Raw genomic sequence first — 27649 nt, forward strand, 5'->3', positions numbered from 1 at the left:
TTACCTACAGTTTATAAAACACATAGACAATATTTATTTCTGCATCCAACTAAAGTCTGTTGTAGTTTTTTAATTGTTTTTTTAAAACACTGAAATACATATTCTGCTTGCTAAGTTCTCTTCTTGGAATAGGTCTTCTGAATCTTTCTTTTTGCACAGCTGTATAAAAAAAAATATGGCTGTAGATGGTCAGTCAAGTAGAAATATCCTTTAAATGTGAAAAGAGAATGAGTCTTTCTTATCCCACTACCCTGCTGAACTCAACTAACCCATAAGTTTACAAAGTAGACATAAAAATTGTTAGTCAAGATAGTCAAGGCTGAGTCTTCAAATGCATGGATGAGAATTAATCCACAGTGGCATCTTCAGAAACAAAGAGTGTGGGAGAAGGTGGACATCTGACCCATGTGTGAGCAATTCCTGTGAGCAGGTGCTGACCAACACTGTGCATTTCTTCATTTGCTGATTCAGAGGTTTGTACCTCTAGGCCAGTGAGGCTATTCATTAATTCTCCAAGTCTTCACTCATTTGTTTCTTCCCTCTCCATCACAGTCTATCATAGAAATTTATTTAAAAGGCATCAAGTGATATACTCATCTTTCAAGCAAATAATTGAAGGCATTTAAGTGAGCAGCTCTAGTGCATCTTCTGTGGGGAGAAAAAATTAATAAGTGAGCTCCAGTCAAATTAGACTTTAAATCCCTTTCCCTTTGAAATGTTTGGCTTTTAGTAGTACCATTTTGCATTGGTCAGCAATGCAAAATATCTCCAGAACTTTAATATTACTGAGATAATACTAAGCCCTGCTTGAGCAAGGAGGTCCAGATAGGTAACTTTTCAAGGTCTCTTTATACTCCTTTGAAACAGCAGACTCAGAGTTCAGCTGAGTAGATGTTCTCTTGTCTTTAAAACAGTTCTTGACTGAAAAGGAAAAATTAGACAGGAAAACATAAGGACTCAAAGGTAGTTCATTCTCTGTCAGAAAAGAGAAGTTAGAAGTGATGGTATTTGAAAAGCCAGATGGAAGAGCTGCACAGCCTCCCTAGTCTCGAGAACTTCCGGCCTGATGATTGAGTTTTCTAAGGTTTTTTTTGTGAGCTCACTCACATCTTGGCTGAGCACTGATATATGGACCTGGCAAACAAGCACAATCCAGAGAGCCTCAAAGGAGCAGCATTCCATCATCCATAGATTTAACTCCCCAAGAAATCCACATTTGCTTCTTTCTCCTTTCCCCTCCAGAACTTCACATAATGAAATTCAGTACCAGAAATCACACCAGGGTACTCCCCTCAAAACTCAGAAGTGCCTCTGTTAGCTCAGGTGTGATACAGATGGTTAGGACAGTGTAGAGTACCATACTCTTATTGCTATCTTCACTAAAATATAGGGAATCATAGGTTAGCAATCCAATATTCTTGGCAACTGACACAAGCAGAATCCTGTTTTTCAGAACAGTCAAGGATACTGGGCTTGAGATGTTCAAAAAGCAGGGTCTTCTTTCCAAAACCAGCAATTTCTACAAGTTGCACAACATCCACCACAGAACTGCCTGTTCTAATATCATCTGTAAAAATGCACCTAAAGAAACTTTATTGTTATTAGGGCAATTTTTAACCCAATACCAGCCCTTGAGCATCACAGGAGTCAGGTGTGCCCAGGAAATTGTTACTTTCCTCTTTAGCTTTCCTGTGGAAGGAGTAGAAGGAATCACAGAAAGATACACAGTCAAGTTAGTTGTTCATCTTCAAACAGCAGCATTGGATTACTAGCCTGCAAATTAACAATTCTTTTCCATCTAGTCATTAACACACTCCCAAGAAAGCTACAGAACTAAATTTATCAGAAACAGAAATTATACCAGAGGTAGGGAACTTCTATGGAACTGTCTAGTCGGAAGAAACAAACTTTTTCCTAATTAAGCATTCTAGTCTGGGAAGTCATTTATCTCTGCATGAAGTTGGTTTTTGGTGTTTTTTTAGTGGTAGAAACCAAATCTGATCCTGTAATACTCTGGCTGCAAATGCAGGTAAATCTGGGTTGTGCCAAACTGTAAGGACAAAGCAGAGCCAACTGTAATGCACACCAGTCATGACCTTCAGCAGAGAAATGCTGCAGTTCAAGAGATCAGCTAGAGTTTAAAATTTTATTGCATGAGATTTTCTTTAAAAGCCCTGTTTGACTTTATGATTCCTCTTCAGTGACAGACTTAATATCTGTAGTAAGACTACTGTAGCAAAAACCATATACAGAAAAGTGAATTTTGAATGTGCTTTCAATGAAAAGCAATTTACAAGGCACCTTGGGAGGAATCTTCAGTGAGCTCTACAGGGTATTAGCCACCTGACTTGCATTAGCATCAATAAGAAATGACACTTAAATCTCTGCACACTGAGCTAAAAACCTATCTGCTTGTATTGAATCATCACATTTTAAATATGACTTCACAACAGAGAAAAATGCTGTTACTGGAAGTATGGAAGTGAACAGTGGTTACAAGTGATCTGAACTGAGAGGATCTTGTAGTTTGTGTGTTAGATATGTATGGATAAAGAGGTGTGCTTAGATTAATGTACAGCAGTGACAGGCCCAATTATCTGTCAGCAGTAACCTCCACTGTTTGCAGTGCTCTGTGAGAATATTCATATAAATAACTCTTGACCATGCAGTAGACCCCAGACATGGTTAAAACTGCCCCTGGTTGTTGATGCTGGTATTTTGCAGTGACACCTCATTTATCCTAGAAGAACATGACTGCACTGTCTGCAACCCAAAGCCATGTTCAAGTTACTCTTACAAAAGTTGCACCATGCACAATATTTGCAAATGACAGGTATCTAGAAAAAAACAAATTAAAAAGCAAAAATGTGAAGAGCTCACATTTCTTGACATAGCTATTTTTCCATCATATTTTAATAAACAGAACTTATAAAAGTCTATGTAAAACCAAAGCTTTAGAGTGAAAACCACTTCCCTAATTTTTCTGTAAAAAGTGAGATTTAACTTTCAGCAATTAGAGGAAGTAGGCAAATATATTACTCCAACATCATGTATTTCCACCTGGATTAGGCAGTCTCTAGAGCCAAGATGGTCAAATTGACAGGCTTTAAGTTCTATACACATATTTGCCACTGTACTGACTCCAATTCTCCACTCAAGTAGAGCACAGGACAAATGATTATCCCTTATTAACAGTGTCGGGTATAGACAAAATATTAAGGTTAGGTCATTCTAAGGAGTTGGTGCCTTTCTTAACTGATAAATCACCTTGCTTATGATTAGGACATTTTGGATTGAAACCAAATCAGCATATTGAAGGAGCTGTTAGCACACTCTTTGTTGTAAAGAAGTCAGTTTTTTTGCAATACCCTCAGTTAGTAAATTTTATTATCAAAAAAATCTTCATGTCTTTCTGCCACAGCCTATTTGTCTAGACTTCAAAGGACAAAGATGCACAACAAAATCAAAGAGGAGAAAGTTATTGTTTAGATTTTTCATGTGCTTTATGTTTACTTGTCTTTTTAGGATGGAATAGAAAATAAATTCTGACCTTCCCTGTGGTCAACTCACATAATTACTGCTCATTTGTATGGAGGAATGGGACAGATCTGGAATATCCCAGTCAAGGCTAAAAGAAGATTAAAAAGTTTTAACCAGAATGCATAAGAATATGTGGAGAACAATTTTTGACTGCAAAGCACAGTTGTTAAGAGTTGATACAAAACAAAATGCTTAAGAAAACTGAAACCAGCTCATGAGAAAATTGTTCTATCACTCTTCTTGTCACAGCCATTCCATAACCTGACTAATCTGCCTGCCCATAACAGTGAATTAATCATACTTCTACTTTTTGCCAACAATGTGTGTTGCATATAGGTATAAATTGGAGCAAAAAAAGAAACTTCATCCCCAGCCTAAGCTCCCTGCACGTGCTATTCAAAGAGCCAAAGTAGTTCTACATTTCTTCTGCTGCATATTCATATTATGGTAAATTTGTGAACATTTATGTATGCTGTAGCAACATGATGCCCTCATTTTCTTACTTCTCATCACCTGACCATCAGAAATTTCCTTGCAGGCTGAGGATGTGGTACCCTGCTGAGATTAATTCCACCCAAAAAGGGCCAAATAGGGGCACATGGGATGGTCCTTAACCACCACCAATGATTCAGTGCTAACTCAATGCATATGTTCCTCCTTTCAGTGCTGTGAGAATGAATGACAGGATCCTTCAAACAACACAAGGCAAAGGTGAAGAGAAGTGAAAAGATACTTGGTTTATCCAGTGTGCTGGTTTTGGCTGGGGTAGACTTAATTTTCACAGTGGCTACTATGGGGCTGTGTTTTTGCACTGTGCTGAGAACAGTGTTGGTCATATCAGGAAATTCCAGCATTCTCAAAGCATTTTACTAACTAAATGCTCCTACAACCTTGCTGCCTTCAGCAGTGTTCTTTTAGTGTCTCCTGAGCCTTGAGTACAGCACCCCACAGTGGATGGCTGCAAAGGAACACGGTGGCAAGAAGAAGCTGCAATCTCTTGTCCACTTGTTGCTTCTTGCATCCACTGTGCCCCCAGGGAGACAGCAAAATCTTCTGGCTGTATTTCACTTATATTTAACATGGCAGCCATACACCCTGTGACTGCTGCTCCTGACAATATGGCAAAGTTTAGGTAGCATCTGCTCTGGTTCTGGTTCTGCTGGGGGCCTGGAGGTCAAAGTGAAACTAGAATTTGCAGGCACTGTGCACCTTCTGCCTGAAAAACAGCTTCACAAGTGGGTCATGCAGCTTGCCCAATGCTAACAAGTGTCGACTCACCACCTTGTAACACTGAACATATGCATATAAATAAGTCATTAAAAGGGGCTATCTAAACAATGACATCATATTAACTATATCCTGCTTACACTGATTTGATGAAGATTATAAATTAATCATCACTGCACACTATTACTACATTTTACATGTTACCCAAATGTCCAGTTATTACTGAATATGTGTTTATTTTGTTTAACTGGACATGTATACCTGTTTCTCCTATCAAGATATTCGACTGGTGAGTAATTAAAATTAACAACCAATTATCAGAATTATTTTTGGGGACACCACAAACAGACCTTTGTAATGGTTTTAATGAAAGCAACAGCTGCTTTTATAGGTCTTTCTGGCTCCATGTCACACAGAGATTACTGCAACACAGCTAGAACCAAGTGTGATACCATATCCCAGTCAAGCCCCCAAAATGTAAAATGTTACAACTGACTAAAAGAAAGTGACTCTAAATAATCACCTAGTAAATAACTGTGAAGTCCCAGTGCAACCTTTACTGCAATATTCCAGATCTGGCACACTGGACTTCAAATAGTAATAATTTTAGAAAAACAAAAGCACTTTATTACTTCTTGTAGATGTGGGGATTTTTCCTCTTCCCTATGGCTTTAAGTCAACTTAAGTCCCTTAAACAAAAATAATTCCTTGCATTATGCATTCTATTAAAATAAATAACAGCTAATTAAGTGACAGGCAAGACATAGTACTAAATTCCTAGTGTGAATGAATATCCCATATGGCATCAGGCTTTTTGTCGCACTCAAGTAAAGCTAGATGTGAGAGAAAGCTTTTGCACAACACAGCTGTGAGCAGCCTGCAAGAGCAGCTCATGCAGACCAAGAATGTCAGGTGGCAGCCCAGTGGCAAAAGGTGGCCCACAGCACCACTGCATCAACTCAAGAGCCAGCCACATGGCAGCTTGGTGCTGTTTGGAGAGGGGGAAGAAAGGCAAACAGTGTGCAGATGGAGTCTGGAAAGTTTCTAAAACTCAAGTGCATGAACGTGGCTGTATCTGGTCTGCCCAAAATACCTCCTTGGGAATACAGTGGCTCCTATACAAAAGCTGGCTATCCCTGCTGTACATAGGCAGGGATGGGTCAGCCAAAAGGCTGTGGGATTTGTGGCAGCATACCAAAAGATTTCCAGACTCTACTGGACCAATTGTAATGTGCTGTGTTACTGCCTTCAGCCAAAGCAAAGGGGTTTGGGTGTAGAAAATTCCAGCCTAAATTTGGGGATGTGGGAATTCACCCACCATTACTTAGCTGTCTGCACAAATGTTCTGCAAAAAATAACAATCTTCAAACTTTGTTAAAAATGTGTTAGGGCTTACTACAGGAAAAACTCTATGCACCATTAGCAGGCCCAGCCCAACATGCATTTCTGCACTTCATGAAAGCCAGTTAAGTAGATGACTATCAGAGTCAGGCAGCAGTCTGCTGGCAGAGGGGAGCAGATTACCCCTTATACAGTATTTGCCAAGCCAAACCAAATCCTCCAGGGAATAGGGATTGGGACTAGGGTCGATGGGTTAGGTAAAGTGCTTATTTTAACCAAATATAAGCTAGTGTGCTAACACAAACCACCTAAACTTCCCTACAAGGGTGGGAAAAGCATAAAACCATATGTTATTTATTTTCAAGTTCCACACTCTACTAATCATCTATCTTCCCAATTTATGTGCATGTATAAATTTGTATGCAGATTTAATTTATCTAATATTTGAGGATGAGGAAGGGAAGGCAGGAAGGTTTAGAAAGAAATACATTATGGCTCAGGCATATGAAACACAAGGTCAGAAGAGTATACAAGAGCTGAGATGGCCAGAGGCCAGAAGTTAGGACACAGCAGAGTAGTGATAAACTGAATTTAAACAAGAATTTAGAGAAACCAAAGAAAATCACATACTAAGAAACAGAGCCAGGCAAACAAAAGGAGAGAAAGGGAAATACACTTACACAGCAAAAACCTGAAGCATAGTCAAGGAAGGACACTTAAAAATGCAGAATACTTGGCAGAGTTCCTCTGCATACTCAAAGCAGGGGATATTACCAGTGGCCTGATCTCATCCTCTGCCAGCCTCTTTGCAGACACTGCCAGTTTGCAGCTGCAGCTCTGGTGGCCTTGGGGAATACTGCAAGGGGCTGCCAGGATCCACTGGTCAGCTGCACCTGAAGATACAGTTATTGTTCTAAGGCTTCCATTAAGACTGGGCTCTCCAGAATCCAAATTAATGAATAATGGGAAAGACCCACAATATTGATTAGTAAAATAGGCAAAGGGTCCATGATTTCTTCTTTCACATGATGTCAGAATTATAACAGGCAGCAGATCCTTAACTGAGTGGCTTCTTTTTTGTTCTGTTTTTGTCCAAGCAGAAGTATTATTAAACAATCCAAAGCAATGTTTAATTTAAGGATTCTCACCTGAAAAAAGAGCCAAACTAATGACACTGAAAATGTCAAAGTGATGTATCAACAGTCCTAACCATGGCAACAGAGACTGGTACTTTTTAACTTATTTTAGAGGAAGTGCATGTACTGTACTAACTTAAATATTAACTTCTGTGACAGGGTCTTGCAGTTTCTGCTGGAATTTCATCAAATATACCCTTTTTTATGACACTTACTTTTGTCTCTGCTTGATAGTGCACAGCACCTCTGCTGTTTATAACTTCCAATCTCTGTCCCTAGAGGCTGAAAGTGTCACCAGTCTCACTCTGTATCAGCTTACAGGACTTTTTAATTGCAAACACACAGAGCACAAATACCAATAAGGAATTCACACTCAAGGTACAGTTGAAACCCACCATGAAGCAGAACACCACACATAAATTAGTGTCTATTACTTTTCTGTTTAGAGAGCATACTTCACATTTATTTAAAATCATGAAAGACACACATCTGCATTGCAAGGGAAACCCTACAATCTGCCTACTGGGCCAATCCTGTCTGAGTTTCTTTTCAGCAAAGGCAGGAGGCAGAAATCCTTCATCTCACTTGATCAGTCCTGCTGAGATCAGTTAGACAATCAGCACAGGCAAGAGCTGGCCAGAGTTGGCCCCAGTGTGACTTGTCCAGGATGGTCAAACATATGGCATGATAGCTTGCTCACTAATGTGTTTCATGAGATAGAGATTATTAGATCTCACATCTGAGGTTTTTCAGTATTCTTTGTGGGCTTCAGTTCTTATTTACACTAAAACCAGATTAACGTCAGTCTATAAACATGAAAATATTTAACTCCTACATGTTAAAGAACTACAGTATGTTTAAAAAGGTCAAAGTGATAATCCTCTGTAGAAAAGAAGAATGCAAACAAATATCAACTAATCAAGGAACACATGCTGTTTTTCAGAATGCTAATATAAAGATTAATAGCTCTTCTTTGACATCCAAGTGCTTTTGGAAACTCTTCATGTTAAAACACTTTGTAAATCACTTTTAGAGAAAGAACAGTCAGGGAGCTCCATTTAATCAAATTAACTACTAGAGAGCCTTGATAACATTCAATAAAACTGCATGTACTTAGAATTCTCATCTCTGTTCCTAGGATATGTAGCTGTTTGTGTTGCCTTACACCATTTTGCATTTCTGTGGAGACTTGAGAGGGAATTAAAAATTTTTGAAAAGACTGTTCATTCCCCTTGTGTGTGCTCATCTTGGACCCAGTCCTGGTCACAGTGAAGTCAAATCATTCCCAATGAATCCCTGGCAAAAATCCCAGAGACTGCACTAGGAGTAAGAACAGACATGTAAGGCCTGATCCAAACCCCCCTGAAGTTGATGTTAGGACTTTCATTTCTTTCTAATAGGCTTTGGACGCCTCCACAAAACTTATTTAGAACTGCTATTTTAAACAAGGTGCAAGGAGGCACAGAACAGGTCTCAGTCCTGCCTGACCCTGTCTCAGGGATCCATGAAGGATATTTGTGTCTAAGACCAAACACAGACAGCAACCACAAGGCAGCACACTATGGAAGGGAGCTACACCCAGACAGGGCACAGGGTAAGATCCAGAGCCCACAAGGGCAGGGATGCTTTTTTTCCTCTCCATTCTGCTGCTCTGGGCATGTTTCAGCATCAGGAGCAATGCAAACAGATACAGGAGCCTGTCCAAATTGTACCATGGTCCCCTACCTCCCTAGCATCATTGGATGGAAAACACAACATCCTCAAGGTCTGTGCAAGAGCCAGCCCAAGAAACCTCAGCAAAGGAGCTGCTGGCTCACTGCAGTCCCTGCTGCTGGCATGCAGAATATTCATCCCATGTCCAACACAGTATCTCCCACACCTTTCCTCTTCTTTATTTCTTGTCACTTCAGGATTCATTCTACAAATGGCACCAAAATTTAAACTGAAGCTGTATTTGAGAATATAGTTAACACGAAAAGGTTGTAAATTGCTGAACCCAGCTGTTTTCAAGAATCACAGAGCTGTGGAGATCTGAGCTTCCATAAATTTTGCCACTGACTTGTTGTAAAGTGTGACTAGGCCTTTACCCTCCCCATGTTTTCCAGCTATAAAATAGACATGTTATTGCTGAGCAGAATGAGAAATTTTCAAGATGTCTTGCATGTTGTTTCAAGTATAAAAAGCTCCATTCTCAAACCCTAGGTTTCATTCTTTTGGCCTAGGTCTGGACTGGGATTCTGAGCTCCTGGGACATGTTTATCTCTAGAGGTCTGCTTTGGCCAGGACCAAAGCTCCAGACACAGAATTGAAGCTCTGGGTTGTTAGCATCCTGCAAGGGTACATAGGAAAACACAAGCAGAAACTCAGAAGGAGGAAGGTGACAACAATATTTTAGCCCATCTGCATTTCCCGCAACTGACATTAAAATATGCAGAGATGTATTCTTTATGAGTACACACATAATCATTTTGGGGTCTGATGTTCCTCCCACTGAAATACAAGAGAGAAATTATATATCATACACAGGGAAGATTTTGACATTTGATTCCTCCCACATATTTGAACGAGAGGAAGGCATTAAATGCCAAAACCAAAAATGAGCATGCAGGACCTATCCTTCAAAACTGCAATTCATTCCAAGGCACATCACTCTCTTGACTTTTACACTGACCTGCATCCCACACAATACAAACCCAGTGGTTTTTTTTTTTCTCAATTAATAAGACAATTTTTGCTATTTCTAATAGAGCATAGGAGAGTTATGTTCTAGCATACCTTCGATAAGTGTATGCAGGTTAAAAAGAGAAAATCATTATTTCAATTTCCTTCCAACTGTAATAGTTCATTGAACTTTTTTTATTAGTTGAATTTCTCTTTTCAGATTCCCCTCACAGACAAAATGAAATCATGTAGTTGTATAGATTTAGATGCACATTACATATGAGCAACTATTAACATGGGCTTCTGCCATGTCTCCAAATACATGGGCTCAGAATTGTGCATAGGAGAGATTGTGCAATTTATGCCCTGTATCTATATTATGTAGGTAGAAATGTTCTTCCTTGCACTTTATAAATTCCCATCACCACCCATTAAAACATGCACTCTTCTTCATTGCAATACATTCTCAGGGAGTTCACTCTGTCGACAGCATGCACAAAGTTTAGCATTAGACTATAGGAGAATTACCTTCACCCCCAAAAGAAACTGATTTTTTTGGCCAACATCTCAATTTGAAACTGCACTGATCATTTTTAAGACACTTATTTTTTTAGAGAGAAAGAAAAAAGTTGCAAAGCATACCAGGAGAGGCTCCATGCCCAAATTTCATATTCTCCTTCTTTCAAACTGTTGTTGCAAAAGCCTGACTGTCTGCTGTGATCTGCAGCCACTGAATGCTGCTGTGACATAAACAGAAAACAACCCCAGAGCCATGGATCAGGTCCTAAGGTTTCTCAGAATCATTAGATTAGGGTCTTCCCATCTTAAGCTAAAAGCAGTCATGGCCCTTTTGACATTTACAGAAATATGAAAAGTGAAACAAAAATAATGCACTCACAGTATGCTTCCATAATGAACTTCTATGTTAAAGCTGGCAAAAGCCCTCTGGAGAGTAAGGACATGAACAGGAGAAAAGAATTGATGACTTTGTCAAGTTCAGCTCCACTGACTCCAGTGATATTCCCCTATTCTCCTCTAGGTTTGAAATCATACAGTGAAGGCATAAAAAAAAAATTCCTGCCAGATATCCCTTCCATTTTGATGTCATTGCATCAGCTCTCCAACCTGGTATGTCCAGATTTAATCAAGAGGTCTCCAGGACCTGCAGGAAGTGACAATAACTGTGTAGCAGAGACCCATTGACAGAGCTCTGAGATGACACACATATTCACATGCAGCTGCTGTGACACTACTGAGTTTAACACCATCTTGCCAAACAAACCTAAGTCCATCTTAGCTCTTGAAAAACTCTCAAAACACACCATTATTGCAGTTTGTGAGTTTACAGACTGAGCATAACTGAGTGCACCTGTTTCAGCAGTAATACCTTTGCCATTGAAAGAATCTTTTGGAAGAAGCAGCTCTGGAGCACCCCTGACATCCACTGTCCTTGCTGAAACGTGGGCAGAATCTGGCTGAAAAGCACACTGAGTGGCACAGTGTAATGCCATGATTCAATTTAATATAGGGAAATGAAGGGATTTTGAGTCCCAGTGATGTACAGAGAAAATATTTGGTACTTAAAAAAAAACTACTTCAGACTTACACTATGACCTAATTGTCAACTAGATAGTAGACCCAAGATAACTGAATTTAAAATATAGCTAAAACTTCTAAATTCTGTTGTAGCTCAACTGAAACACATATTCCTGTCCTGTAGAATTTTTATTGGGATGGCATATCATTGAATTCCATGTCTCACCTAAAACACTGGGTTAAGGCAAGTAGCATAATTTCCCAAAAAGTACCAAAAAACATTTTTGCTTGGAATGTTTGTTTGTCTTGCAAGTTAGAGTTCTGTTAAAGATCCTTCCCCATGTTCTCCAAGGAGCTTTCAAAATCCAACAAGGTTTTTAAGTACAGACGTTTACAAAGGGATCACCACGCCAATGTACGTATTTATGCAAACACATTTTGGCATTTGGCTTTCTCTGTCTGTTCCACATCAGAAGTTGGTGAATTTCTCCACCACAGGGATAGAATATGTCTCATGAGTAAACTGAACCTCACTGAAGTGGTTTGGGACAGAAGAAATTAAATGAGCAAGCACTGTGCCAAACATGTTCTTTTAGGCCAGATCATATCCATTTCTGGAGCTCCACTATCTGAGAAGAGAGAGATGTGGATTTGGACCATTGCAAAATTTGGAAGAGTATCTCAGAACATGAGTTGAGTTCTGTAACCACAACCAACATCCTCTAAGCTTGTTTTTAGGAGCAACTACTGTTGATGTAACCAAAATGTCCCACTGAGAGAAGATGTGTTCTCCTCTGAAATCAGCATGAGATTTCCAGCACATGCAACGTGCATGTAAATGCAACAATAAAATGCAGCTTTAAAGTCATGCCTGTCAATTAGTGTAAGAGTAACCATTCTGAACATGCTCATATACAGACCAATTCTCAAAGAAGGTGAAGTTTGCCATTATTAATTCTGTCATTTCACTTTCAAGTGTCTGGATATAAGAAAAGCTCAAACAGTAGCTAATCTGACCAGAGGTATGCACACTAAATCACAAATAGTTTTTTTAATTTCAAGCTCTCCTCTTCTCTTGCTGGATGTACACACGGAACAAAACTTTGTAAGCTGATTTAGAGCAAACAGGTATAACTGGGGGAAAAGACAGGGAAAAGTTAAATAATAATTTTTAAATAAATTTTTTAAAGGATGGTAAGGCTGTACAGGCAGCACAAAGTAAAGGCAGGCAGAAAATCCATGACATTGCTGGAAATGTACACAGGCTAAAGGGCTGCAAACCAGAAACAGACTGAAACATGACACAGTGCTAAACTTCCAACTGCACTTGTATGGTGCTGCTAATGAAAGGACAAAGCACTCCAGGTATTCCCATTTTCCCTCTCTCTTGGTGAAAGCTGATATAGGCAGTGTGCCTTCCACTAGGAGATACTTGTCATGGAGACATGAAGACTTTTTTTTCAAGAACACCCTCTCTTCACCCCCTTTCCCAATCACTTCCCCATATCTCAGGTAAATAACTGCTAGTAGCAGAAGTAAAACATTCAATACACACATATATTAAAATAAAATTCTCCTAAAAACTATATTCTATAAATGCACAAGAATATTCTTTTTCAGGTTGAAACTGTACTTTCAGAATACACACAAATGCAAAGAATGGATTAAAATTTCTACTGATATTAATCATGCATACCAGACATTATGAGAGAAAGTGTGCTAAGGAGATGCTGCAAGCCCACACCTGAGGCACCTCAGATACCCTGTGAGGAGAACACATGCAGTTCTGTCCCACATTGAGTCCCTAATGAGCAGCAGCATTTCAAGAATAAATTTCTTTATTGTGTTTGTTCTGTAAGATATTTCACTCACTCCATAAAATTAAATAGCAATAATGAGTACTGATTATTTTTACCAGCTGACCTAATCTAGGCATGTATTTATGTTTTGCTTCCTAAATAACTTGTGTTCACAAATCTCATCTATAATGTTTACATTACTTATAGCATCTCAAGATGTAGGAATAAAACCTTAACCATGTAAATCTCCTTACTGTTAGAAAAAGTCAGCAGTATTCTACCTAGCTTTTAATCATGAGTTACAAAGTTAGATCACAGGCTAAAATACTAGTTATTATGAACCTTGTTGTAGTTTAATTGCTTCCTCAGGGATTTCTCTGGCATGAGGAAGTCCCCAAATGGAATGGGGCTTATCTCCTGTTGCAAAGGACAGCAGTGGCATGAGCAGGGTCAGCAAGCTGCAACCTTTGGCCAGATCCCAGCTGCTGCCTCCTGCCCTGGATCAAGAACCTAGCTGCTCCAGAGTGACTGGAAGGTCACTTACAGCCAGCCCTGTGAGATCCCATCCATTTCACAGAGTTGTGCTGCAGTCAGTCCAAAGAGCTTTTTCCCTTTATAAGCCATTGTCCTTTCTGGGAGGAGAGAGGGGGTGGGGAGAACATTGGTCAGCAACATTGGTCAGCATTGGTCAACCATCCCTGCAGTCAGGGTCATCTTACTTAGACAACACACACTGTTGATTCTGGCTGCAAAACCTCCACACTATTACAAGCACTAATAGATTAAACATCATCACTCCAAACAGTAGTTTTGAGGTTGCCATAATTTTCAGCTCAGCTCAACACCTGCCATGAAGTGGTTATCCACTCACCACAGTGGAGCATTACAGCCTTGTAATTTATTTTGATAGGGAGCAAGTGACAAGCCAAAACAGATTTTATCAAATTAATGAAATTACAATGTGCAATAATAGCATTTATCTTGCTGTTAGTGATTACAAGCACATTTGGTAGCTATGCACTGGAAGGCCTCTCAGTGGGATGCTGACAACTGAAAGAAAAACTGTTGTCCTTGTAGATGAAAATATAGACACACACTAAAAACCAGTAAAAATGTCACACACAGATGCAGATCATGAAGTTGTCAAACTCAAATTTTCTGCATTGCAAGGCTAGAACAAGTGATAAATCCTTCAGATCCATCTCTTAAAATACTCACTGGAAACAGTTCAGAAAAGAAACAGTTGAAAGCTCTCACTTTGAAAAAAGCCATGGATTTATATGCTTCTTTATATGATTCTAAATCCATGGACTTATATTCCCCCTTTACTCTTTCAATGTCTTCTTCTACAGCCTGTACACTGTCTCTCCCCTAGAAATGCAAAATGTGTGACAGAGGGCCAACCTGTTTTTCCTTGGCATCTCACCTTGCCCAATTGCCTTCATGATAAGATCTAAATTGTTTTATCCTTTCTTCAGAATGGATTCTAAATAATACATCAGATGGGAAAGTGACCTCTGATTTACAAACTTATCAGCCTACTGCAGGTGAGGGCACAGTTTAAATTGGGTTGTGCAGCATTTCATTCTGGAGAACCTCTTTGACCCGGTATTACAAATCTGTCTAAATATTTTTATTTTCCAACCTAAAACTTTTCTCTATCAGATGGAAACACATCTGGCCCAGCTGAGACAGTCATTCAGAGTTTCTGACAGCAAAACTGCAGATAAATTCTCTTCTCTTACTCCCATATTAGTTTCCTATCCACTAAACTGTGCTACCCAGTCTCAATTTGTGCTAAAAATGCAACCAATATTTTTCATTTCAGTCTCTAGCTGACCTGTCTCAGTGAGCTTCAGCCTGGAACCTGTCCTCTGGGCCTTTTATACACTTCATTGCTGTTAAAGGATTTCACTTTTTATCTGCCAGGTATGGGTTCTAACCTGCTGAAATACACTAAGAAGAACCTCAGTCCTTGCAAGTAGAATGTGTAAGTCATGCATCATCAACCTTAGCATAACTTTCATTAGATTTTTTTTTTTTTCTGCACAAAAGACACTTCCATACCAAAGATGATTCACTTATATAGAATTCCACCATTTGATTGTCTCACATGCACAACCATGAGCACAAAAAAGACGTGGGGTTTCTAAAATGGGTCTTTCTTCTTTACATGTTTAAATTCTTGTCTTCACAATTTATGCTGCAACAAGAACAGAAGAACTGCTAAAGTTTTGTAAAAATAAATAAACCCCAAAAAATATATGATAGTCTACAAACTAGTTTTTTGTTCCAAAAATAAACATGAAGTGTATCTCACACTATTAAAAAAAAATAATCTTAACATTTCAGTTGTACAAATATAATTTTAATCAAACCTTGAAGGGTTTTAATCCTCAACTAAAACCCTCAAAAGCTATTATTGGCTTTATTTTGGGCCAATTCCTCTCAGCAAGTCATGGCCCCTGATAGATGCACTGATTTACATCTAGGTGACCTGGAAAAGTAGGGAAATGTGGCTCTTGCCTGCTTTTCTCTCTTCTTCATACAGGGCCAAGGGTCACTTGGCAATGCAGACTGGAAGAGTACTGCTTCCAATTCATGTGATCTGCTTCCAGAGCTGAAGATTAGACTGTACTCCCTAGATTTGCTTTCTCCAAAAATGTTCTCAGATACTTTTCTATGACAGCTGCGTTTCTACTTTGTGCTGATCCAAAAATTATTTTTAAAAAGCAAATTGATATATTGGTATCAATTGGCTCCAAAATAGAACCCAACATTATTAAAATATCCAGTGTTTTTTAGGACAATCTAGACCAGAAATGGGGAGAATAACAGCAAAAATGTACAGAAATTAAAAAGACACAAATTAATAGACTTTTTGAGACTACTTTTAACATAATTTTTTTTTTTTTTTTTTTTTTTTTTGTAGCCATCTGAGATCCATCTGGCCAATACCAAAATTTTCAGCATTCAACCAAAAAGACTGTGAATCTGAAATGGAAACTACTTCTGTTCCTAAGACAGCTGCTTCAAAGAGGCTGATATTAGAAAGAATGGCTCTAGAGCACCTAATGTCCTAGCTCTTAGTGCTCAACATGAATTCTGCTTACTTACCTCTTAACTGCAATGTGCCTGGTGACTGGACAGTTTTTCCAGTGATCAGTCAGCCAAAGCATTAAACCATCATAAGCAATATGGCCATAATCAGTCCCTGTTTCAGTGGTTTTTTCTGATGTCGGAATAATTTAGATGCCCAGATATCTGAAGCAGCTGTGCCAATGAATATGTGAGCAGAGAAAACACAGCTGCTTTGCAATTCAGGAACACTGTTCTGGGTTTTCTTAAACATCTGGTAAATCAGATGTTCCTTTAAGGCCAAGAGTGATAGGTATCAATAAACTTTTATCTTGCTTTTATGCTGATCAAGATAAGCTTAACACTGTTTCTGGGAGCCTTGACTTCTATGTCAAGGAAACATTTGCCAACAATATTACTGCTCATTTAAAGACTGTGTTTTATTTATGTAATTATTTCAGTGGAGATGGCTTTTACTTTAAAAGATACATCACTAAAACTTTTAACATGAATCCAAATACACTGGTAAATTTATTCCATCAACAGCACTATTAACTGCTGTGACTGTAGTGACAGAAACATATTTCTGCCATTAAAAATGCACCTGTTCAAAGGTGGGAAGGACCATTTCAGCTGAACAAACTGCAGCAGGACAGTTAGAAAATTTTAAGGAGAGAAAGCTCCCCTGGGATTTCCAATGATCCTTTCTTGTGTGGTTCTGTCCCATACTCACTGTCCCTTTTGAACAGGATAAATGCCCTCTCTTCACTGACCACCTTGCAAAGTAACCACATCCACTGATGTCAGTGGGAAATATTACCAGCTCTGAAAAAAAGTTCCTCATTAATTCACAAAAGGTTTGGGTCAGGCTTCCACATCATCATTTCAGCCAGGCTAAAGGAGTCTCAGGTGAGTAAGTTTCACTGTGAAGAGCTCTCTATACCATTAGGGCCAGCTGAAAGAAAAACACAGTATGTTCTAAAAATGTGCCTGATAAACCCAGTATAAAACTGATGAAAGAGTAATATTAAACAAATAAGACCTAATAACTGATGTAACTGAAGCCTGAGACTTTCTATAAAATGACAGGAAGCTCCAAATAAAGGGTGTTGGGTTCATGCCCTTCTAAATCATTACAGTTTCCACAGAAAATGTCAGCTCCTTGAGGTTCCTAGGTTAGGGAGATTTATAGTGATAACAATAGCAGTAGTTTATTTGAGACAGTTAATCAAAATTCTAGCACTTATAAGCCCTCTGTGAACACTACAGATTTAAGAAGCTGAACACTAAATATTCAAAAGTAAGCTTGCAATCTACACAAGTACAGTAAATTTCAGTTATGTGTTTCATTATACTGGTGCCTTATTGCTTTTATGGGGTTTACAACGTGGCTGTAATTATCCACTGTGGGGTAAAATTTGGCATAAAAAGAGCTCTTTTCCATTTCTATTTCCAAAGAAAGTTACTTTCTCTCTGCTGGCACTGCATTCCTTGCACATGCAACTCTCAGCAAGAGTTTTTGTGTGTGCAAACAAAGTAGGTTTAGGTCTCTGATTTTGTGGCTTTTAAAAATATTATTTTCATACACCCAAACCGTATTGTACCTTTATTCACTCATCTTCCATTAATTTAGCTTTCAATTTGGGTTCATGGATATGGCAAAAATACATGTAATTTCTTTATGAACCAAACGAAACTATATATGTAATTACATCAACCATGAAGGCCTTATTTTAATCAGAAAAGTCAAATTTCCAGCAGGATAACAGGAAAACGTGGTGATGGTATTAAAATCCACCAGTGAAAAAATGTCACCACTTCTACTTCCCCTCACTGTCAAAGACTTCTTGTGTGTCCCTCCAATGAAGAGGAACCTCAGCACTTCCAACAGCAAAATGGAGCAACAGTAGTTTCCCACTTTGGGATGTCTAAAAATTCACAGCTAAGCTCTTTGACAGTTTGCCAAAATCCCCAAACAAGGAAATAAATACAGTTATGCTCAGGTTCCACATTTGTAACCCCCCTGAGTCAAGAGGGATGCCAGCCTCAGATGTTCTCATCCTTGTGCTCAGCAGCTCATTCCAGCTCTGCAATTTGCAGCTCAGTCTGTGATGCTTCCCTACAAACCAAATCACTGAGCTGACACCATCAGAATATGGCTCTCCACTCCTTGAGCACTTTTTTTCCCAGGAAAAGTGCATACTGAGTCTGCCATGTCCACAGCTGCACCCAGCCTGGACAGCAAGGAGACTGCTGAAGAAGACAATTGAATCTTGAATAAGTGGGATACAGATCACCAAAATTGTCCCTTTCTCCATGGTGTAGTGAAAGTGAAAACCCAACACATGCTGCTAAGAAAGCACTCTGCAATCATTGGGTAGAAAACATTGCCTCAGAAAGTCAACAACAACAACAACAACAATAATAATAATAATAATGTGCTTAAACATAGTAATATAAACAAGTAAATTAAGCTCTGGTGGGATTCCAATGCTTAGAGCTTTTGGGGAAAGACTCTTTTCCTGGATATGTTGCAAAAGGAGTGATTATAACTTCTAGGCTTGCACATGTGTTTGATGTATTTGGAGGAATAAACTCCAAATTCCCTTGATAAGCTGCAAGGGGTAAAAAAGCAATACAAACACCAGTATTCAGACATCATTTAGAAGACAAAGGTGAAGTAACTTTCAACATTCAACTCTAGGTAATTCTATGCTTTAACAAGTTTTCTGGCCTTTCTCTTGCTCTATAATTGTTCTACTCAGTTGTGCCCCAAGTTTTGCCTTATGTCTTGAAGGAGATAGTTTGCTTGTAGATATCTACTCTATCCTGAATACAAAAGTGTAAGAACTATGTTTCTTTTTTTCTTATTTTAAATCTGAATTCTCCAGATACAGGTTCCTGCATTTAAAGTTGTCAGATACTTTAAAGAGATATGCCACTTTAAAGTTGCATTAATTTCTCACGATCCAGCATCTTGCAGTTGTAATTTTTACCTTTGTGTAATAGACTCCAATCAAATCAGGGTAAGTGGCAACTCCAGAAAAACAGGGCAATTTGACTAAACTTCTCTGTCTAGGTTTAGTCCAGGCTCACCAGGTCTCTGAAGTAGGAAAGCATAAAGTATAAATGTAATAAAACCCTAAGGGGTTAAAATGTAAAACAAAAAACCCTTTAGGTTTTTGCTCCTTTATGCTCCACAGTGTTTAATCCCAGAGAACCAATAAATGCAGATGGAACACAAAAAATATGAACTCACCTTAATGTTGCATTTTTTTTATAACTTCCACTAATCCAAATGTTTGCTTCACAAGTCACGTGTAAGAAAGAGTTTTCATGGTTTATATTCCCAGGATCCCATTATAGTAAAGCTCAGAAACAGTTCACTCAAGTATTAGTAAAACTGAAAGGTAAAAAAAGTCCAGATTCTCAGCTGATAATAAATCACTTCATGTCAAGCAAAAAAAAAAAAAAAAAAAAAAAAAAAGAAAAAATCTGACCTCTGCTTTCCAGCATTACTCATTAAAACAAGAACTACAGAAATAAATATGGTAAATGGACTATCCAATGAAATATAAGTTTCTTCTGTCTGGAGGCAGATGGCACAATGAAGATAGCACATCAGATTACTGAGTCTGCCTCTAGAGAGGAGAAAACTTCTGCACTGGACCCTCAGTACACATTGTTCTCCCTACCTTTCCTTTACAATAGAATTTTGTGACCTAAGCCAGCTTGGTGTCAGGGAGATTTATTTGGTGTATGCTCCTTTTGTATAATTATGTAGTTATTACTTCTATAATGCTCAGCATTATCTGGAATAAGTCTGCACTACAGCAGTGAACCTCCAAAGCAGCTTACATTTCTTTTTATAATCCCCCACTCAACCTAACTCCCTTGTGAGATCTGAGAGGAATATTGTTCATTCTACAGACACAAATTTAGAAAGAAAGAAGTCCAACATGTCATAGGGAATCAGTAAGGCAGCAAGAAGCTGAACTCAAGTTGTAAAGCCCAGACAGTACCTCAGTACCATGAGCAATACAACACATTTCAGTCCCATCCAATCTTCTGAGAATGTGTTTGCCCAACACACAAGGTTGTAAATTGCAGTGGAGGAGATACAGACAAAAACAACCAAATAATTTTTTTCAAATTCTCTTTGGTCTCCTTTTTAGGCAAGTGCTGACAAACAGAACCACAAACAACTCCTTCAAAGCCCCTTTGTTAGAACTGAGCTGCTGGAACATAGCACATATCCAGGTTCCTTACTTTGACTTGCTCCTGCTGCATGAACAGAAAGAGAAAATGATGAAAGCTGCTACATGTCATTTGCATTTTGGCATGTAGTAATTCTCCTTAAATAAAAATCCAGACAGACATCTAGAAATGGAATCTGCCAACAAAACAGCCCAAGTGAATGAAAGGTCTTCTTATTACAATCCCCCTCATGTTCTCAGTAATTTAGTTTTCAACTTTCTTAATCCTTTTCATGCAATCTTCTCACTACTTTTTCACTATCAGACTTCCATATTGCATAGAATCTCAACTTGTAGGCTAAAAAGATAGAATTAAACTTTTAAGTTTTTGACAAACACCAGTGAGAAAAAGAATGAGACAGCTACTACTATTAATGGCACAATTTTTAGTAAGAAAGATTAAGCTTTTAGGTCAAGATTTAAATTGCTTTTCAATTAGATTTTAAATTCATATTATTGACCTCAGTAGATCTGCACCTACACGTAGTAATAACAATAGATTCCTGTGACTGCAAGGTCGAGCTTATGGTAATTAATAGTTTATAGAAAGCTTCAAAATTAACACAGATAAAGGTACAATGCTATTTTAAAGAAATCAGAAGTGATTCCATCACAATTCCATGGATAGAAACTGTATTTTGAAATACAAAGTTTTGAGTCTTACATCACATCCCATGCTTCCAACAGAATAAATCTCAATAAATTCATAAACTGGAATGTTCGGGGACCTGGAGTTTCTGTGGTTCTCAATTGGAATCATTGCTCCCATTGGAAAAGTCCAAGTTTCCTTAATGGTATGCACTGAAACTTTAAGTAATGCTTATTTGTAATCAAAAATACTTTTAAATCTCACTTCTTACAAACCCAGACCCAGTGTAACTCCTGCATTCAACTACGCAAGTTAAAATCTTTAATAGTGAATTCCAAAAATTACCACTCCACAAAAAATGTGCAAAACAGAACAAAACCATACCAAGTTCCTATTGCAGCAGTAGGGATAGTTACACATGGAAGTAGCACAAATATATAAGCATTTGTAAAGTCTTGGGCAATATTATCCTTAGACCTGGTTTTTATTTGCAAAATAAGTATGCACTTTAAAACATAACAATGACTAAATAGAGAGGTGATGACATTAAAAATCCACTCAGTGAGACTTCCTCAGTATAACATAACAGAACACTTATTTTCAAATCTAATTTCCAGCAATTTGAAAACTAATTTTTTTACTGCTGTTGTGTTGTGATTCAATAGTTTACAGAGGTCAAATATGCATCTGTAGGAATAGAATCTCCAAAATGCAATAGCTCCATATAACCAAACCATTACATGTGTCCAAGAAGAAGAATAATCCATTTGCTTTTACCCTTACTCCTCCACTGCACTGAGGAACAAGAGGCTAAATTTCTTCTCTTCAAGAGAGCAGTGAAACTCTTAGCCCCCTAAAGGACTGGCTCACACAAAACCACACTGAAATGTTTCCACAGCATCTGTTCCTATATCTTCTTGTGGTGAGAGATCACTCAGAAAGAGATACCACATCTATGAGGGAACATTAACATTAAAAAGTTTTCTGAGCAGACAGGTACTGACTGTCTCTATCACACTAACACCTGCAGTAGGCACCATTACAATTCCCATAAAAAGCTGGATATATCACAAAAAGTAGGAAAAAGCATAAGGGCAGGCAACACATCAGTTGACCCTTTCTCATGCCACTGGAAGAAATGGTGAGTATATTTGAAAAAAATATTTTGTCTAAACTAGGTAAGATTAACAGGTGAGTTTAGGCATTGGCCATAATTAAGAAAAATCAGCTCACTATCACTTAACTTTGAGTGAAAGGCACAGCACGAAGTCTTCGGGCCAGATATCATCCAAATTGGCTTTACACTTTCAGGTTATTTGTTTTAACTTTATGAACAGTCTTTTAGGCAAGGAGGCAGAAGGGTCTTCCTAAACACAACACCATGGGGCAACTGCCGTGGTTCCTCTCCGAAATGATGAGTTCTGAGCTGGAGAGTCACAGGGAAAAAAGCAAAAGGAAAACGAATGTGAATTTTAAAGAGGTAATAGATGTTCTCTACTGCGAGGCCCTCGTAGAGGGAAGAGTAAAACGAGACCAGGCTGTCACTGCTTTCGTAATTGCAGAGGTGCTACCTCAAAGGGGAGAAAACTTCCATTAGCAACTTCCCCTGAAACACCCGAAAAAAGCAGCACACACGGGCTCGTACTCCCCTTACGTGTAATTCATCTGATAACGTCTAAAATTTATTAACAACAACTTTAAACACCGCCGAAAAGAAATGGCTTTTCTAAACCAGGGTCAAAGACAAACGCTTCGAAAACTCAACAAGGCACAACCGCAGGGAGAAAGGGGAAAGCGCAGCGAGACGGGGCAGAGCAACAAGTGTGGGGCGGGTTTGCTTCTCCTGTGGAGTTTCCCAAGGGCATGGTCTCGGGCGGGGGCAGCCGAGGGCGGGGGAGCGGCAGCGCTCCGGGACGGGAGAAGCGCTCGGGGCCAGCGGGGCCGGACCGCCAGGGAAACCCGGGAGGAGCGGCGGGACTCGGCCGGGCCAGCGGGGCCGGACCGCCAGGGAAACCCGGGAGGAGCGGCGGGGCTCGCACCGAGCTGCCCCATTACCGGGCTGTCCCTATACCGGGCTGATCCCCATACGGGCTGCCCCAGTACCGGGCTGTCCTTGCACCGGGCTGATCCCCATACCGGGCTGCCCCAGTACCGGGCTGTCCCCGTACCGGGATGATCCCCATACCGGGCTGATCCCGCACCAGGCGAGCTGCCCCCGTACCGGGATGATCCCCTATCGGGCTGATCCCGTATGGGGCTGCCCCCGTACCGGGATGATCCCGTACCGGGCTGTCCCCGCACCGGGCTGATCCCGTATCGGGCTGATCCCGTATCGGGCTGATCCCGTACCGGGCTGTCCCCGCACCGGGCTGTCCCCGCACCGGGCGGTCCGGCCGGGCCTCAGGCGCTTCCCTCCGGGTGCCAGATCCACCATCGCTCCCCGGGCTGGGCGAGCGGTGCCCGCGGCCAGCGCTGCCCTCCGCCGGTGTCACACTGTGAGACCGCGCCGCCGAACAAGGGACTGCGCCGGCAAGGCCGGCCCTGCTCCCCGGGGAGCTGCCACCATCGCTACCGGCTGTCTTGTCCCTCTCCTCTCCCTCTCCCCGCGGCGCAGGGTGAAAAAACGCGCCGTCGTCTACCTGTGCAACACCTCCGCAACACATTTTATTTACACGGAATCGGCTCGGGGCATTGTACATTATATACAGATATTTTCTCCCTCCAACAAGGCAGATCTTGTGCAAGATTAGTAGCATCCTCTGGAGCGTATCCGACAGTCCACGGGAAATGTCCCCCCCGCTTAGAAGTATCAGCTGTCAGAGTCCAAGTCACTTTTCCCATCCTCTTGTCGCTTCTCCGGCGACGTTTTAGACGCTTTATTCCACTTTTGTGTGTTTTCTGATTCCTCCGAAGACGATCGCTTTTGCCTCCTCCACTTCGCCCGGCGGTTTTTGAACCAAACCTGTTACGTTAAGAAATTAAATTATTAGAAGGGGAAAAAAATAAAAATAAAGCTATGCAAACTCTCAGCTGACCTCAGCCCCCAGGAGCCCTGCCGGGGCCGGGGCGCGCTCGGCCGGAGGAAGGAGGCGGGGGAAGCCTCCAGCTCTCGGCTGGGGCCGGCCGGGCCCTTCGGGAAGCAAAGACTGTCGACAATGGCTCACAGCCCTGCGACAGGCTCGGCCGGCCGCCCCAAGGAAATAACACAAAACTTTCCCTCTGCCCCGCAGAGCAGCCGCTCTCCCTCCGCTGGCAGAGCCGGGCTGGAGCCGCACCGCGATACATCCGGGTCGAGCGCGTTAGGGTGCAAATGGGAGAGGGTTGAAGAAGGAAAAAGAAAGCAAAGTACCTCCACTTTCTCCTCTCTTAAGTGCACCCTTCTGGCCAGCTGTTCCCTGGTGCCCACGTCTGGGTATTTCGTTTCCTGAAAGAGGTTTTCCAGCGCTTCCAGCTGCTCGTCAGTGAAGATAGTCCGGTGCCGTCTTTTTCGCCTGCAGTGCAGCTGGTTCAGTAACTGCAGCTCCGTCCGGGACAAAGTGCCCACGTTCATGTAGGGCAACATCTGATGGGGAACAGGGGACATCAGGACTGACCCAGTGCCCTCGTAACCTACGGACAGACAGACGAGTCGACGATAGGCTTTGCATGAGATCGCTGTTCCCCTACCCCCGTCCCATCCCGAAAAAGTCCCCTCCCGCCGCCCATCCGCGATCCGCGGGCCCCAGCTCCCCGCCACCCGCTCCGGCCCCGCGGCTGCGGGACAAAGCGGGCCCGTCGCACGCCTTACCTGCGGGGGGAACGCAGGAACACTGCTGGGCGCCCAGCGGCGGCACGGCCCCGCAGCACGAAGGGCCCACGGGGGACGCCGGCACATGCAGCTGCCCGTAGTAGTAGTTGTTGTAGCCGAGCCGCGATCCGGTGACGGCCGGCGGCAGCGCGGAGGCGGGAGCCACCGCCCGCGAGTAAAATCCGCCGTAGTCGGAGGCGCTGCCGTAGAGCGAGTCCCCGTGCAGGCTGGGGAAGACGACGGGCGCGGCGCTCGGGGGCAGCAGCACCGAGTCCTTGCAGCGAGGTCTGGCCGCCAGGATATTGTCGATGCTGAACATGCTCACAGGCATGCCCCAAACCGTGCGGGGCAGGGCGGCGGGGACCGGCCGGGGGAGGGAGGGAGGAGGGCGGGAGGGAGGGTAGGTGGTGGCTGGGGAGGGGGGGGGAAGAGGCTGGAAGGACACGAAATCGAAACTTTTCGGATAAATTTTAAAAAGGGATCGGAGCGAAAAGAACAGAGCCTTTTCCAAGGGCAGCTTGCGGGCAGAGTGTGCGTGTGTGTCTGTGCGTGCGTGTGCGGTGTGTGTGCGTGTGCGCAGGATCCACCCCTGGAACTTTCCCCCCTCAACTCTCGCCTGTTTACTGATCTCAACCCAGAGGGCTGCTCGGAGTATAATCCATCTGAACCTCTTCCCTTTTTTATACCCAGGCGACGTCATCCTGGATTTAGTTCCTGGTAATATGCAGATGACAAACAAAACCAGATTTGATTTTTTTTTTTCTCCCCTTTTTTGGTGGGGAAGAGGTGGGGGTTACACAAAGGAGTGAAAGCAGCCCGAGTCTGTGTATTGAGAATTAATGAAATTAACGTAATCCTTTCCATTAGTGGGCTTTTTAGAAAGGCCCCAGATTTAGGCTTGATCTCTGCTGCACCGGCTAATTGCCCAGGTTAATCTTATTAATGCCATTGTGTAGTAGTAGTTAGCAGCTCCTAGTCTTGTCTATTATGCGCCTACTTTGGTCGTGTTAGTTCACATTAGTGGGTGCGATTTCCTCTGTCTAAAGCTCAGATTCATTATTTATGCTTCGAACTGGTTGAGAAGCACTTAAAAAAAAAAAAAAATAAACTGCCACATAACCATGCAACGCCCCCCCACTCCAAGTGTTTCTGTAGAAGGATTTGAATCCCGCGTCCCCGATTCGGAGGATTGAAAGAGCGTTGAGGAATATGTGTTTCTCTGATTCAAAGCTTATGCAGTGAAGCAACAACGTCTTCACTGAGTAACTGAACTTTTTTTTTTTTTTAATTATTATTTTCCTAGGTCACCTGGCGGAACAAGGACGCGTGAATGGTGTGAACTCCTTCCTCTACTTTTTCTTTAATTTTTTCCCCCTTTTCAGCAGATTCAGACAGGTATCACTTTTTATTTTTAAACAAGCCAAGAGATGCAAATATTAAAGACCAGTGCCATCTCAAATCCCCGGGTGTGGTAGGTATTCCGATTTGCTTCTGATCTGCCTTGGTGCCTATTTCTTTTATCTTTAATCTTTAATTATCTAGCCTAGAAAACGAAGACGTAAAGTTACAATCATACGTAGAACTTTATATTTTGCATGTTTCGTGAATTTTTAAATGGAGACATTTTAAACCCCTAAAACTCTTCCTATTAAGAGGTTTGGCTCTCCTGGTAGCTGGCTCTTGTGATTTGCAGAATACTTCGTCTGTCACGACTGTCCCTGGAAATCCACAGGAGGTGAACTGAATAAGATTAGACTATTTACCCCATCAACTCTCCATCAAAGAAGGTAGGAAATTGTACGCATGAAATGAAAACAAGCCATTAGAGTCCGTTTACGAGGAACACATTATTTTTCCTCAACAAAGAATATCCTCGTTAGCGCTTACTCGCACTTTATCTTTATCCTTCCTTTCCTCGATATTGCAGGATTTAAAACCACACCTGAGAATGATCTGAAACCTATTTATAGCGAAAGACTCGTATAAACGTTAAAAAAAAAGACAAAACTAAATTCTCTATTTATACATCGCAATGTGATTAATTAGCAGCATCGGGTTTTACTTCAATTTATCTGCCTAACTACTTCTTCACGCCTTTGGCATTTAGACCTGAACTTCGAGCAAGTTTTTCAAATTTGGTGGAAAGTGAAACTATTTGACAGAGGGTTCGGCGGGCATTTTGTTAGACTTTGGAATTTTTTTTCTATTGATGCTTTGAGAGTTTTCTTTAATTTTTGTTTGTTTGTTTGCGGGTGGGCTAGGAGAGGGAGTTTCGGTTTGTTGGGGTTTTTTGGTCAGTAATTCCCTGAGTGCAGCCGCTCACGCTGCATGCAGAGCAGCGCCCGCCTAATGCCGCCATCGGGATGCGGGTTCACGTCCTCACTCAGCGGCTCCGCAGCGATGCGCGGCTGCAGCATCCCGCGGGCGGCCTGCGGGGCTCCGGGCGGGCCGGGCAGGGCTCCCGGCACAGCCAGGCCTGGGCCAGGCCGGCAGCGGGGACACGGCCCGCTCTGCCTCCGGCCCGGGGAGGAACATCCCGGGGCTCGGGGCGGGCGGCGGGCACAGCGCTCAGCCCGGACCGCCGCCCCTCGGGGAACGAACCGGGCCAGCGGAGCCGCTCCTGCGGGGACAGCTGCGACACGCTCGCTGGGGACACCCAGGCCGGGGGCGACTCCTCGGTTTTTAGCATCACTCGCCTC

The 27649-nt window shown here is 41.5% G+C and overlaps 1 protein-coding gene across 1 annotated transcript; it reads right to left on the reverse strand.

The window, feature by feature from the left end:
- Positions 1-23801: 23801 nt before the first annotated feature.
- GSC (goosecoid homeobox) lies at positions 23802-25599 on the reverse strand. The gene is made up of 3 exons (XM_079309600.1): positions 24951-25599; positions 24513-24772; positions 23802-24125 (listed from the first exon to the last, which is right to left on the reverse strand). The coding sequence occupies exons 1-3, from the start codon at positions 25279-25281 to the stop codon at positions 23973-23975; spliced, it is 744 nt and encodes a 247-aa protein (XP_079165726.1). The 5' UTR covers positions 25282-25599; the 3' UTR covers positions 23802-23972.
- Positions 25600-27649: the final 2050 nt, after the last annotated feature.

This window comes from Erithacus rubecula (assembly GCF_903797595.1).
Source record: "Erithacus rubecula genome assembly, chromosome: 6".
Classification (NCBI taxonomy): domain Eukaryota; kingdom Metazoa; phylum Chordata; class Aves; order Passeriformes; family Muscicapidae; genus Erithacus; species Erithacus rubecula.